This window comes from Podarcis tiliguerta, assembly GCF_965153285.1.
Source record: "Podarcis tiliguerta genome assembly, chromosome: 2".
Taxonomy (NCBI): Eukaryota; Metazoa; Chordata; class Lepidosauria; order Squamata; family Lacertidae; genus Podarcis; species Podarcis tiliguerta.
In genome coordinates this window covers 115,696,678-115,712,189 of record NC_139535.1, presented here as the reverse complement: position 1 = coordinate 115,712,189, position 15,512 = coordinate 115,696,678, and the positions used below count along the sequence as shown (strand labels likewise).

Genomic DNA, 15,512 nt, shown 5'->3' with positions numbered 1-15,512 from the left:
TGTACAAAGTGTGGTTTGTCTGTAGCCCACCCAGGGCCAGATTTAGGTTTGATGAGGCCCTAAGCTACTGAAAGTAATGGGACCCTCCAGCTGTCCTGTGTCAACAACAAATTGTCACTGTTTTTTGTGTTGAATATATGCTGTATGGTTATTTATAGACCTAATAGCTATCTAAAGCCATTTGCACATAACAAAATACGTATTTTTATCCAAGTAATTGTTGAACTGAAATACAGTTAAGAAGAAGTACCGTTATATTAATAGTGAAATACAATTAAGAAGTATATTAATAGTGAAATAATTATTAAGCTCTAACTTAAAATGATTTTTTTTTCATAACAAAACAATTCAAACACATTGGCATTTGGCAAAAACAAAAAGTTCCTTTAGAAACACAATTTACAAAGACTCATAATCTAGTCTCTAGAAACGTGCTATAACATGAAATAATAATAGGTGTAAATATATGATGCAAACTACTAATAATTATAAATAGCTTTATTAATATGAAATTAAGTGTTATAACCTGTACAATGCAATTGTAGTTAATATGATGCATTTTTATATAATATCAATATCACCATAGTGGGCACCCCGCCCATTACTTACATCATAGGAGCCTACACAACACAAAACACTTGCTGTATGTAGGTTTTATTTTATTTGTTTTTTCTCTTATATTTTGGAAATGTGCATCCAGTTGTTTTTTGCTTTAATTTTTGTGCCCCCCCCCAAGAGAGTGGGGCCTTAAGCTATAGCTTGTTTAGCTTATACGTAAATCTGTCACTGAGCCCACCCCCCAATCTGGAAAGCCTCCTTATCAGAGAAGAAAGTGTAACGAGAATGTCCGCCATAAATAAGGATCCCTTCTCTTGAGCTAACTTCGACACATTGTAAATTATGTCATTTTCCCCCCAGCACATGGTACATAGGACAGGTGCAAAATTATTTTTACATTTTCTTTGGCAACAAGGAATAAAGCCAAACTGTCTTTCTAACAACATTTGGTACTCTTTTCAGTGCTTGAAGTAAGGGAGGGTGGAATGGGATGCCAACCCACTTCTTTTTGGGTGGATCTAAAACCCCAAACCCAAACCATGATATTTCTTTTCAAGAGAAATAATTGAGTCTGATGTAACCCATAAGGATCCATTTTACCCTTCAAGGACCCTTTGTAACTGATGCTGCAAACACACCCAGAAAGAATCCTGGGAACTGTAGTTTGTTGAGAGTGCTAGGCATTGTAGCTCTGTGAGGGGTAAACTACAGTTTCCAGGATTCTCTGGGGGAAGCTCTGTACTTTACAAGTAAGGTGTGTACTCTAAATATTGTCAACGCAATTCTCAGTAACCTCAGGCCAAAATTCATTTCTTACCCCAAAATACCTTTGTTGGCGACTGCTTTGTACCTCACATAGCCACACGCTTCGTCACTGAGCCTTTCTCATTTTGAACTCGAGTATCCAGGACCTGCAGAAGGAGCATGGATGCGAGTCGAGACTGAACAGAAACCAGAACCATTTCTGTGCCTATTTAATAGGTTTGGAAAGGACACAATAAACAACCCATCACTGTCAGCGCTGCTACACAGCCTCACTGGGTTTACACGACATTTAACAACAATGAAATAGCTAATAGCAACCGTGGGTCTCTCGGCAGACGGATGACCACGCTTATTGGCCATTTTAGGTTACGAATGGGGGTAATTCTGACATGCAGCCAATTTGGCAGAGTTCAAATGATCTGGATGCATTTCAAGTGTCTCTGTGGGTGTTCTCTCTCTCTTCTCTCTTTCTCCCTGGGTGTGGCTGCACTTCTTCCTCAAGACAAACCAGAATCGCAATAGCAGCAAAGAGACTCAGTCACAAGTCAGGTGCAGGCTTTAACATGGATCACAAAAACGTACTGATGAGCCCATTCCGTGAAGATTTCGGCACAAAACTGCAGTTCCTTTGCCCTCGTTCTGGGCTTTTTGTACGGCTTTTGAAACCCAGACAGGCTCTATGAAGTCTCTGTGTAGGAAAATCCACCCAAAGGGGAGAGAAAAAAATAACTAGGAAGAGCACAGATTTCCAAATAACGTTTTGGACAAGCACATACTTCTCTGTGTGAATCCACTTCCATCCTGTCACCTCATTTTCTAGCATCCATTAAAGAGCAACTTAAGGATCTAACAGCCAACTCCGCAAAACATTCTTGAACTCCCAAAGGCTGGTGAAATTCTCCCCCCTTGCCCGCTTCCATTGTTAAGTGTCAATGATAACCACCTCAACTTCCCTGGAGGCTCTCCTGTCTTTCATCAGCATATTGATCATGCTCTCCGACTTGATCAGCAGGTTACAGCCTAAGAAAAACACCCCAAAGATGACAGTCAGACAGAGGACACAAAGGACAGCAATTTGTACCATCCTTGCCACGTGCTGGTTCTTCTGGACATCTGTGGCCACCGAGACCCCCGGCACCCATGCCCCCGTCATTAGGGTGCAGCAGGAGGTGATGAGAGAGTCCACTGTGGGAGCAGCTTCGCCAGGAGGGTACGTGTCCTTGCTGGAGAACGTGGTATTCATCATCTCTGAGCTGGGTGGGAAGGAGATTGCAGAGGGCCTCTTCTGGCACAGTTCTTCTTAAGGCTCCAGCAGCCTCCTTCTCGCAGCTGAGCTGGCTGAAGCATGTAAGTGCTCACTGAGCAGGATTGTGGCTGAGGGTCAGCGACAGACGGGGAGGGCTTAAGTGATGTCAAGATAAGAATTCTCTTCCAGCTGTGGTACATATTGCCATGCGATTTCTCTGCTTGAGATGCCAGGGAAACAAGCTCTGACTCAGATGAGGCTCATAAAAGCCTGACTCAAAGGAGAGATGGGTCCTTTCAAGCTGTCAAATTCTCCTCTGGCTCAGATAAATCTGACCTGGAGAAGAATTGTCAGCTTTCTAGCCCTAATGGCCACTAAAACATCACTCTCCCTTTATTTACTGGTCTAACGCTTACGGAGGAGGAGAAAAACTGGACTTTCCACTAAAGGAGGGTCTACCATCTTTTGCGACTCCCAGGTTTTATGAGAAGAAAGATGGATTTGGTACTTTGGAGCTTAGAGAGGACAGAAAACTGGTTGCTTACGTTGCCTCAATAACATCAGGTCTCCAGTTTCACAGACATCAGTGTATCAGGGTATCCTTGATGAGGTGCTACATGGTGGTAGCGACAGAGGTTCCAAATGTGTCAGTGATCTGGTAAAAAATCCTGTATAGGTAGGGCTGGACAACTCTCCAGCCCATAGCAAATAGATTATTTTCCTCAGCCTGGGTGGGCACCTTAGGCAGGCATTCATGTCAATTCATCACTTCAGCAGTGTTGTCGATCTTCTCACAGAGTTTCTCACCAACCTTCTCACGATAGATTTGCTGCTTTGATCTTCTACGCTCCCCAAGGGATACAATCCTCATAGAACGGCCACCACAATTTTTCCCTCACCTAACAGAACACCAGCTAGATCTGGTTCACCCCCATTTGCCCGCGTTCTGCAGTGCATTCTGGGAATGCAGACTCACCAACAGGCATTTTGCAAGAATGATTCTCAAAGTTTCCCTTGTGACACGTGGCAACTATTGTTCCCTTTACCAAGAATCATGCTGTACATCTGCAGCCAGTGTAGCTGGACAATTGCATGACCACAATCCTGTCAATTTGACAACTTTTCAAAGCTCTGAGGATCAAGCAAGTTTCTAGCCCTGAATATGATAAAGGGGAGAAATACACAAAGATTTTTAATCATCATCATCATCATCTAAGCCAAATTTTCTAAGGCCCAAAAGTTAAAGGAGAATGTACCGCAACTGCAGTTCTGTTTACAAGGGAGAGGGTAGCATCACACAACCAACTCCCAGTTATGTTCCAGGCCTGCCTGCTTCCCACCTTTAAACATTAGAGTTGTGAACTTTTCAACGGGCCTCTGTGGCTGCAGACTTGTTCTGCTGAAATTAGCATGTGAAGGTTTTTACGACATGGCAAAATAAATGACCTCCAGTTAGGGCTCATCCACGCATCCCTTTGTCGTGCAATTTCTTCCATTTGTCCTGAGATTTCTAGGCACAGGTCCAAGAGGTGCTTCTTCTGTCCCTCTGCTTTCCCCAGAAAAACCTGGTGTTTACTGCTGAATCAGAATAGAAGAAGAAGAGTTTGGATTTGATATCCCGCTTTATCACTACCCGAAGGAGTCTCAAAGCGGCTAACATTCTCCTTTCCCTTCCTCCCCCACAACAAACACTCTGTGAGGTGAGTGGGGCTGAGAGACTTCAGAGAAGTGTGACTGGCCCAAGGTCACCCAGCAGCTGCATGTGAAGGAGCGGAGACACGAACCCGGTTCACCAGATTACGAGTCTACCGCTCTTAACCACTACACCACACTGGCTCCCAGATTGAATAAATGTCAATCTGCAGAAAACTTGACTGATGTTTGTTCTGATTCAGCAGTAAACAGCGGGATTCCCTGGGAAAAGCAGTGGAAGTGTGGATGAACCCTTACTTGTTGTAGATCAGGAGTGGCAAAGGTTTTTTCCAAGCCTGAGGATTGCATTATTTTACAAGGAACTTTTCATGGTGTGGGTGTGGCCAGAGGCAAAGGTGGGTGTGGCCAGAAGTAAAAGAGAGAAGGGCAATGGATGTGACTGTAAGCTACTTTCCAGCCATACAAAATTCATAGGTCTCTATAGCCCACACATAAATGCACTTTTCCATCCAGGAGAGCAAGATGTATTATTGTAGTTCAAGGACACATTTCGTACAGGTAAAAGTACTTATGGAAGGTGTGGAGCAGGTTTGGTGAGAGGTATGCCCAGACAAAGAGGACTTGAGGACAGGTTTGGCTTCTGGGCCACAAGCCACAGTTGCAGCTGTGAGTTAAAAAGTTGACAGCTGTAGCTGAATGTTACCTGTTTTCTGGCCTTTAAAAGCTGCAGGCAGACATTCAGCAGGTGTTGAACCCCCCCCCCCATTATAGCTCTATAACAGGAGAAAGCATTGGTAGTTGAATTGCCTCCTGCCATGCCCTTGTTAAAAGCACGGGAGCCCTTAGACTAGTGGCTAGGCATATAAAAGTCTATATTTCGACAAATGTGGAAAAACTTTTAAGGAATATTTGAAAACCTACAAGCTTTCAGAGGAGATTCATAGAAGAGGTGGCTGAAAGAACAGGCAGTTGGGGGGGAGGGAGGAAATCCCGCTGGGACTTGTGGTTTGGAAAACACTGTCAATTTCTGCCATGTGAACTTTCTGTTCCCTTCAAGTTATTGTTGCCGAAATCATGTGCTTCTCATTTCCAAAATAAAAACAGCCATTCCTCCCTTAACCATTAGAGAACAAGAGCTCCAAAACAATATGTAGCAGAATGTTACAGATAACAGAAGGAAAATAAGCCCCCACTTTATTAAAAACGCATCACTTTTAAGTCAACGTTGGGGATTATTTTCTGGCCTCGTTTTTGCATCTTTAAGATTACTTAAAGATCTTTAAGATTACTTCAATACACTCATAGCTGAGTGGGGAATTGAGCCCTCGTCTCCCAGATCCTAGTCCGACACTCTAAGCACTATACTGCACTGTCTCTACACATGTACAAGTGAAAACCAATACACCTTTCATTGTTGTACAGCTCAGCTATTTCTGCTCACAGACTGAACACCCCTTGAGACATCATATATGCATTGGGAAAACAAATTCCTGCATTGCAGGGGGCTGGACAAGATCACCCTTGGGCAGTGGCGTAGCGTGGGGGGTGCAGGGGGGGCCGGCCGCACCGGGCGCAACATCGGGGGGGGGGGGCGCTTGCACTCGCAGCTCTCTGCCCCTACCTGGCTCACTCACTCTCTCTCACTGCAGTGCTGGCTGTGCGAATCTGATCCGAGCCGCCGGGTCGCTGCCCACTGTGGAGGGGAGGGTGCCAGGCGTGCGGTGCAGTGCGGTGCGGAGAGAGAGCGAGGGGCTATCTGGGGGAGGGACAGTGCAGCGGGGGGTGGGGCGCAAATTACTTGCCTTGCCCCGGGTGCTGACAACCCACGCTATGCCACTGCCCTTGGGGTCCCTTCCAACTCTACGGTTCTTTGATTCTATCACCAAACAAATTCCAGAGGGACAATTGTGCTAAGTCAAAAGCAACAAAGAGTCTTGCCACACATTAAAGGCTAGCAAATACACAATTTTGGCATAAACTATTGTAGCACAGAAGCGTACCAGGACATCTCCCCATTTCCTCGCCAGCGAACTGGCTGTTTTATAATTAGCTACTGGTTAGAACTGGACATGATTGGGAAATGACATACCCCCTCTTTTTTTAAGTTCAGGAATATTAGGAAGGCTGATATTGGTTAGCTCCCAATTCAGTATTTGCACAGAAGTTCAAATGTGACCACTGGAACTGTCACGTTGCTTGATTCTCTACACATCGTCTTGGTGTACTGCAGCTGTTGCTGTTTAACATGAACTTTTTCCCTTGCGATGCTTGCAAAAGCCTGCAGAGAGCCCTTTTGTGTCCCAAATCTCTCCAATTAAAATTTACTGCAGCATATGTTTGGGATCTGATTTCACTGGAGCCTCTGTGTATCCTGCCAACATAAGCTTGTAATATGGGGCTTCTGATAAACCGGACAAGAGGGACTGTCCCGAGCCTAAGCTGTATTACAAAGCACTTGCCTGGAGTCTGATAACACCTCCATGGTTGTCCTGCCAACTTTTCAACCTCTCTACCTGCAGCAGCTTAATAATGCACAGAAAACAGCAGGTGAAAATGTTGGTCTCCGTGCTGTGAGAAGTATTCCTACTGATCTCTCCAGATCACACTTTTGTTAAAGGCTAAGCTATTCCTTCCCTCCATCTCAGCAGGGAAGACTTTGGTAATATGGCACCCTGAACAAGGACAAAATTTGGTGCCCTCCCAATTTTTATTTTTGTATTTTCAAATATTTCCTTTTGGTGCAGTTGCTTTTTAAAACATCTCAGTTGGTACCCATATAAATATAGGATGTGGTATTTGTTGAATAGTGGGTAGACATAGCAGATGACACAGCGATTTCTCCAAAGCAGCTCTTTATTTGTAAGCTGGAACAGAACTGAACATCAGACAGCTCAGCCGGCCTGCTTTTATAGGCAGCCGGCTGTCAACATTGTAGCAACAACAACCCAGGGTTTCCTGCCTAAAATTACTGACGTGGACCTGAGTGAAAACTACATACACAATACTCCTGGTGGTCAAGGTGAGAACTTCAATACATAACAGGATAATTATTATTATTATTGATGATGATGATTAGGGATGCAGGTGGCACTGTGGTCTAAACCATCGAGCCTCTTGGGCTTGCCGATCGTAAGGTTGGCAGTTTGAATTCGCGCAACAGGGTGGGCTTCCGTTGCTCTGTCCCAGCTCCTGTCAACCTAGCAGTTTGAAAGCATGCCAGCGCAAGTAGATAAATAGGTACCGCTGCAGCAGGAAGGTAAATGGCATTTCCATGCACTCTGACACTTGTCACGGTGTTCTGTGTACCAGAAGCAGTTTAGTAATGGAAGCAGTTTAGTAATGCTGGCCACATGACCCTGAAAAGCTGTCAGCAGACAAAGGAGTGCCACACCACATAGTTGAATTCAACTGGTCTTCACTGTCCATTATTATTATTAGCGCTCCCTTGGCTTGGCACCCTGTGAGGAGGAACTGCCTGCACCACCTTAACTCTGGCTCTGATCTCAGCTGGTAACCCAACCTGACAACTGCAGTAATCGCTGAGGAATGATTAAAAAACATCAAGCATTTTCCAGATGTGGCTTTGGAGAACTATGCATTGCTGCTATTAAATATGTATACCTGCCTTTCCATTTTGAAAAGAAATGCTCAAGGTATCATCAAACATATTTGAAATAAGGATATATAGAACTCAGCTTCCTAAAAAAGAACTCAGATTGGTTGTCCTCAATAAATGAAATTCTCCAGTATATAGATCTTTCCGAAGTACCCTTCATAGTGCTTATCACTTTACTGCAACATCTTTGGTGTTTGTTTGAGGCTGTGTACACATGACTTTTTACACTGACTTCAGTGCATTCTCACTACTGATGTTTGAAGCCAACTACACAAGAAGTTGGCCACAATCCATATCCTGTAATTTCTTGAGAAATGCTTCAGCGTGGTGCATTTTCCCTCAAGCCAGGTTCCATCCAATTTGAAAATGCAAGCTGTGTTCCCTTTGCAGTTCAGTTGAGGGGTGTCCATTTGAGACCGTTGTTGCACATATGCAGACGACAAGTTCATGAATAGGAATTGTGGGGTTGCAGGCATGAGAAACCAAACAGGAGATGAAGGGATTATTGTGTGTACGGTGAAGGCGATTTGGGTTCAGTTCCCGCCTTTCACTCTCTCACACACACCTCCTTTGTGAGAGAGGCAAGTTGCTTAGCCTTAGTGCATTACTAATCCCTTCCTTTTCCGTAATACGTTCAAACATACTGATTGTAAAATGTTCAGGGCAGAGGCTGCACAATGTTTTCAATAGCAGAGCCAGTGTGGTATATGTGCCATGGTTAGCACATCAGGCTAGGACTGCAAGAACCTGGATTCCCATAAAACCCACAGGTTGAGCTTCAGCCGGTCACTCTCAGCCTTATCCTCCCTTTCAAGGTTGCTGGAGGTTAAAATAGATGTGGTGGGGGAGCCTTGCATGTCACATTAAGCCCTTGGAGAAAAGGCAGTATATCAATGTAATAGTATAAACTTGGGAGAAACACGGTTACTGCCAGGAAGCCTGTAGCATAGCATTCAAAGAGCAGTGTGGTCTGTTGGAAAACACTCACCAAATTCAATACAGAACTTGGCAGTGCCTTTAAAGGAAAATCAAAACAAACTGGTTCTGGAAGTCTTCAATGCGATGCTGCTTGAGTCAAGGAAAACCAGCTGTGGAGAGCCCTTATTAAATAGTGCCTGTGGCATCCCCAACACATGCCCCCCCCCATCACATGTTTGCATGTGTAATTTAAAGTGTGTGTGTGTTTTTTATAAGGTGACAGATGAAAGTATATTTGTAAAAAGTAATATGCTGTTTAAATGATGGTTGAAGACCCTGCTGTGCCCCACTGTTACGTTGCATTTGCTTTCACCCAAAGCAAAGGAAGAATAGCCTGTCTGGATGCCACACCCTTGTCTTGCTTCTCTCTTATTTTCTAGCAGTCTTTAATGGTCTTGGTAGCTTGCCTTTCATTTTTCCCTAGCAACCAAGATGCATCTTTAATGTAGCGGGTTCATCTGAGGTCAGGTACTCCCTATAGGTTCTTTCCACAATACACTATGTCACATTAAGTACAGGTGGATGCTATAGAATCACATCCCCAAATGGCAAATCAAAGTGCAAAAACTTTCCAAAAATGGAAAGTGAGAGAGGTCCCAGGTAAGGAGGATTGGCAACATAACATGATAGAATGTGCGGAGTTAGCTGGTCTAATGAATAGAAGAGAGCAAGATCAGGTATTTAAAAAGCGGAAAAATAATTGTGCACAGCTGAAAACGCTGAGAGTATTAAAGTAAATTCAACAGTATAATAAATGTACTACCTGACATTCAGAAGAAATCTTAAGGCAGCCCTGTTCAGGGAAGTTTTTAATGCGTGATATTTTAGTGTATTTTTGGTTTCTATGGAAGCCGCCCAGAGTGGCTGGGGAAACCCAGCCAGATGGGCGGGGTACAAATAATAAATTATTATTATTATTATTATAAATGTGGAAGTGATGTAAGATAAGAGAACTGAATTAGATGGTTATAATAAAATATGTAGGAATGGTGGATAAATTAAATGAACCATGGAAGGGGAAGGAGGGAAGTCACTGAATGTATGGTATAATGAAAGATGTTTAATTGGAGATGTAAAACTGAAAACTTAATAAAAACTATATATATAAAGAGGATCAAATGTATTATGATGACAAGCTTTTGTGGACTTGGGGCCACTTCATCTACGGCAAGTGGATTTGAGTCCATGAAAACTCAGGCCTTGGTATACCCTAGTCTTCAAGACGCTGTGGGGTTCTGCTGTTTCTGCTAAACAGTTTCTTAAACAACAGTTCTGCCCTCCAGTGTTAGGAGTAGCCAACTGTTCTTGAAATCTGGTAGAGTTAGGAAGCATGCCTGTGTCTTGTTGAAAGTAGCACTTCAGTCTGCAGGTAGGGACTTGCAGGGCTAAACCCCAATAAAAGGATTCCTACACACATTTTAAAAAAAAAATCCAGCATGGCAGCAGCAGCAGGTTAGGCTAGAGTGCTTATTCCTGCTCCTTGGCTTTTGTATGTGCAAACGTTTTTTTATTTTCATTTGGAGAAGCAATCATTCAAATATTGTCCAAAAACAACAACTTGTGTTATTTGTATTATTAATTTACAGTACTTATATACTGCTGTTGGGTGGTTTTGCAACAAAATCCATACAAATAAATAAGACACAAATACGGGGGGAAAAAAAAAAAAAGATTAATAAAGCCTGGCTCGAACGATTGTACAGATTGCCCTCTAGTGGCTTCTAGGTTGGTTGCAGTTTCGAAATGTATTTGCTCCAATAGCGTTTTATTGCATAGGTGCCAAAATGAGCCCTGTACTTACTGCTTCTCTCTGTTTCAACTGACCAGCACGTTGGGCAAAGTAATGCTGAGGAAATTACAGTGCAAGCAATTAAGAGAGATTCTACTTTTAAAGAAGGAGTTTATTCACTTTTAAAGTGCTTCTCAGTACAACCTTCACTTGTAATGACAGAAGAGACGGTCATTCGTGACAGGTGACACTATCCTTTTATGACGAGCACATTGGTAACACTGTTATCAGAACATTTGTCCTCAATAATCTTATCAGCTGAAGCAACTGATATCACCATCATCACCATTACAATTAACTTCAGGTAGGTAGCCATGTTGGTCTGACGCAGTCGAAATTATAGGGAAATTATACAAGGAACACGCGTGGGGTGGGTGGAGAAGGATGCTGTTAATAATGCAGAAGAGGGGTATAAGAGGAGAAGGCTCCTCTCCTCTCCCGCTTTGCTCCTTTAAAGCAAGCAGGCTCTCTGTCCCTCTCTCCTCCCCACTCAGTGGCTCTTCTCCCACTTTGCTGTTGCAAAGCAAGCCATGGAGGAGGGAAGGAAGGGGAACCATGGATCCTCTGCTCACGACTGCAGCAGATCCCCCCGCCACCCGCAGGCATTCCCTCCATAACACGCACAGACATTTCCCCTTACTTTCTAGGAGGGAAAAAGTGAGTGTTATGGTGCAAAAAATACAGTAAAACACCAACCAGATAGAAGTGTGCATGCACACGTAAGCCTATACCAAGAACAAACTTCGCTGGTCTCTAAGGTGCTACTGGACATTATTATTATTATTATTATTATTATTATTATTATTATTATATATTTCGATTACAATTAACTGTTATTGGTACGAGCGCTTTTTTACAAAAGCCATGGACCAATAATGTGGCGCTCAGTTCCCAAACTTGGAAGTCCTGCCGTTTGATGAAGGCCGGTGGTTCTCAAAGGCTGTGGCACAAGGAGAGGATGGCAAGTCTAGTGGGAAGATTCAAAGACAATCAAAGAAATATCTAAACTATATTTAGGAATGATTTGTGTCCTTATGTACCTACATTGTTTTATACTTTCTGGATGCCTCATGGTCATATAAAATAGCTGTGTTCTGTGTTCTAAATTAAGCACTGCTCGGAGTTGTTTATTTTTGTTTTCCAATATATTTATCAATAAAAAAATCAGTGTGGCCCAGAGAAAATGTTTGAGGACTACTGGCTTTCACTTTCTGGGGTCTCACTGCATCCAGATGTAGAGCGGGCACCATGCTGGTTCAGCATTGAAAGTAAAGCAACAACAGTGACAATAAGTTAGCTGAAACAATGGAGGGTAGGAGGAAGGCAAACTATTCTTCCTTCACAGAGTTCTTCTCCAAAGTAATGACTTGTGTAGATTGTGTCATCAGGCCTTGGCAGGGCTTAGGTGAGTGTTTTGCATTACCTTGAGTCATGCAAATGACTACATTGTCTGCCATGAAAACCAAGGGACAAGTTATCATCGTCAGATGTGTTGTTGGAGAGAGGTAACAAACACTTTGAGGCAAGAGTAGTATGTCTTGGAGTTAAAAGGTAGGCTTGTTGAAGTGTGGATTACAAAAATAGTTACTCTATCAAATTAGTTACCAGTCTCCACACACACACACAATATCTCTGTGCTTTGCTCCCCAACCAGTATATTTTGATTTGTGAAAGCCTATCATTGCAGTCTCTGCTCAGAATGATCTACAGTGGTGCCTCGCAAGACGAAATTAATTCGTTCTGTGAGTTTTTTTGTCTTTTGAATTTTTCGTCTTGCGAAGCACGGTTTCCCATAGGAAATGCATTGACGAATGCGCAAGACGTTTTCGTCTTGCGAAGCAATCCCATAGGGAAATTCGTCTTGCGAAGCAACTCAAAAAAAAAAAAACTCTTTCGTCTTGCGAGTTTTTCGTCTTGCGAGGCATTCATCTTGCGAGGTACCACTGTATTATCCAGCAGAGTTCCAGATATCTGGAAGATTTCACTAAAATGGCTAGGTGTTAATAGTTTGCAGCAGATACCAAAGCTTTGGGAGCACTACAATGCTAGTCCTGCTCAGAGTAGGTCCATTAAAATTAATGGACCCAATTTTTTGTCCATTAATCTTGCATATTATTCTATTGCTGCAAAATGCTTTGAGACTTATATGGTGAAAAAGCAGGAAATTGTAAAACGTTAGTCACGTCTATTAATACCAATGGGTCTACTTTGAGTAGGACTAGCATTGGATACAGTCACGGTGTTCCATTGCGCCAGAAGCGGTTTAGTCCTGCTGGCCACATGACCTGGAAAGCTGTCTGTGGACAAACGCCGGCTCCCTCAGCCTGAAAAGCGAGATGAGTGCCGCATCCCATAGGCCCCTTTGACTGGACTTAACCATCCTGGGGTCCTTTACCTTTTACGTTAGTGTCCCATCATTACAGGTGACTTACACATGAGGTCCTCAGAGTCAAGCTTTCAAAAGCAATTTTAACCTGAAACATTTTTTGGACTTTAGTTCTGACTATGGAGTATGGGCTGACCTGCTGAGAAGGAATAAAGGAACTGTCAAGATGGAGTTCCCCCAGGACCTACTCCTCGGTACCAAAGGAAGGAAACTAAGAACAAGCTCAGCAGAAGATAAAGGAAAGTGTAAGCATAAATTTGAAGAAGACCTGCAGAAGGGACATGGAGAAGAGTTAAGAGCCTCGGATAGAAGATCACCAGGTTGATGGGCTACATAGAACTGATAGAAAGGACTGACAGAATCTGAGACCAGGGAGAAGAGACAGTGGAAGAAGATTGGAAAAAAATATATAAAAATTTATTTAGAGAAATTTTGTATAATTAATGAATGCTAGGAAATGTTGGAATGAAATTACATGACTTTAGTAGAAATATTATAAGGAGTTAAGTATAAATAAATTTCAAGGTTTGGATGGTAAAATAAGGTTAAAATAAATTAAGATAACTAAACGATAGAAAGCAGTGAAAGACGGAAAGGATTTGCTAATATAATTAATAACTGGAATACAAAAATGGGAGATGCGAGGAGGTCGAGGAAGTAAGTTAATGAAAGATAAGGATAAAGATTGGAGGTGTTTTTAATTGTTTTTGTGGTTTTTTGTGTTTTGATGTATTGTGCCTCTTTTTTGCTTTCTCTTTATGTAATTTTTTATTCTTTCTTTTTCTTTTTTCTTCTTTTTTGTGTAACTTTTAAACTTCTAATAAATATTATTTTAAAAAATAAAATAAAAGCAATTTTTATCTATTTGCCACTTCTGTTGTCTATCTGCCCCTAAAGGGGGCAGACAGACAAACATCCAGAGTTTGACTATACTGTGTGAAGTATTTTCTGATTTTTTTGGTCTCCTGGATCTTGCAACATTCAGCTTCATTGGATGTCTCGAGTCCTAGTGTCCTGAGAGAGGGAGAAGAACCTCTTTTGCCCCATTTTAGACCCTTCTATCATGTCTCCTCTTACTTGCCTTTTCTCCAAACTGATAATGTTGCAACCTTTCCTTGGAGGGATTTGCTTCATCCTTTTGGTTGCCCCTTTCCAGCTCTACATCATCTTTTTTGAGGTGAGGAGTCTACAGTGACTGCACTTGGAATACATCATAGATCCATATAATGGCATTATGATATTGGCAGTTTTATTTTCGGTTCCTTTCCTAGTGGTTCCTAGCATGGAGTTCACATTTTCGCAGCAGCCACACACTGGGTCAACATCTTCATTTAACTATTCACTATGAACCCATGATCTCATTCCTGGTCAGTCACCACCAGTTCAGACTCATGAACATGTATGCAAATTGAATTGCTCGGCCCCAGTATGCATCACTTTACCCAATTTTCTGCATCCATCCATTGGGAGAACTGTCCATTTATTCCTATTCTCGTTTCTTAGCCAGTTACCAATCCACAAGAAGATCTCTTCTCTTATTCCATGACCAGTAAGCTTACTCAGTGGTCTTTGTTTAGGTGCTGTGTCAAAGGTGCCTCTGTACACCACCCACCTAATACTGAAAGCAAGAGAGCAGGAAAGTGTTCGCTAGCCTAGTCTTCCACCTGCCATTCTAGCTTTCTATGCGGAGGTGCATGTGCATAAGATTTTAACAATGGGGGCCTCCACCTGCAATCTGAAGCAGTATGGGCCGGATACATCAGCAAAGCTACGCCCTAGGTCTAAGCAACATCAGAAATACTTCATAAATATATATGTGGGGGATATTGTTCTTGTAGTATGTATTATTGTGCTTTCATATTGTAAACCGCCATGTGATCGCTGGATGAAAGGTGGTATAGAAATTTAATTGAAATAATAGTGCAGTTAGAAAATCATAGCCACATCACTTCTCCCAATTCATGCTGCTGCTACACTACTGGGAATTAAGCCATGATTTGGCTTAGCATTACATGTAATCAAACACAGGGTCACAACTTGCCTCACTCTTCAACGAACCATGAACTATAACCAAGGATTTGTTACTGGCTTATCACTTGGGATTTGTTAGGGGAAAGAGAAACCTCAAGCCTGGTTTCATGCATATTGCTCGGCCAAACTATGGGTTAGCTCCTGGCACCACTTGCTCCTTCCTGCTTAGCCAGTTTGGGTTGTATTACCTCTAAATAAGACATCTACCTTGTAGCCCAATTCTTGAGTCTGCATTAAAACCAGTCCATGCTCTCTCTTGTATGCCAAAGGGCTTTCTGTTGGGATAGTAAAAAGTACTTTAATTTTTGCAGCTTTAACCATCTATCAACTGCCCGCTGCAGTGTTGATTAAGTTGGTATCTACCCAAAAACAGAGTATTAGCTACTAGGATGATAAATTCAAAGCGCTTTCTCTCAGCATACACCAATGTTCTCTTACGATTACAGAACGGCTTAAAGATGCAATATTTCACCATACAACAGGATCAGAG

At 42.5% G+C, this 15,512-nt stretch overlaps 1 protein-coding gene across 1 annotated transcript; it reads right to left on the bottom strand.

Moving 5' to 3' along the window:
- Positions 1-2,245: 2,245 nt before the first annotated feature.
- LOC310671272 (protein reprimo A-like) lies at positions 2,246-2,569 on the bottom strand (the record flags this gene model as incomplete). The annotated part of the gene is made up of 1 exon (XM_083427017.1): positions 2,246-2,569. The coding sequence occupies one exon, from the start codon at positions 2,567-2,569 to the stop codon at positions 2,246-2,248; it is 324 nt and encodes a 107-aa protein (XP_083283143.1).
- Between the last annotated feature and the right edge of the window lie 12,943 nt (positions 2,570-15,512).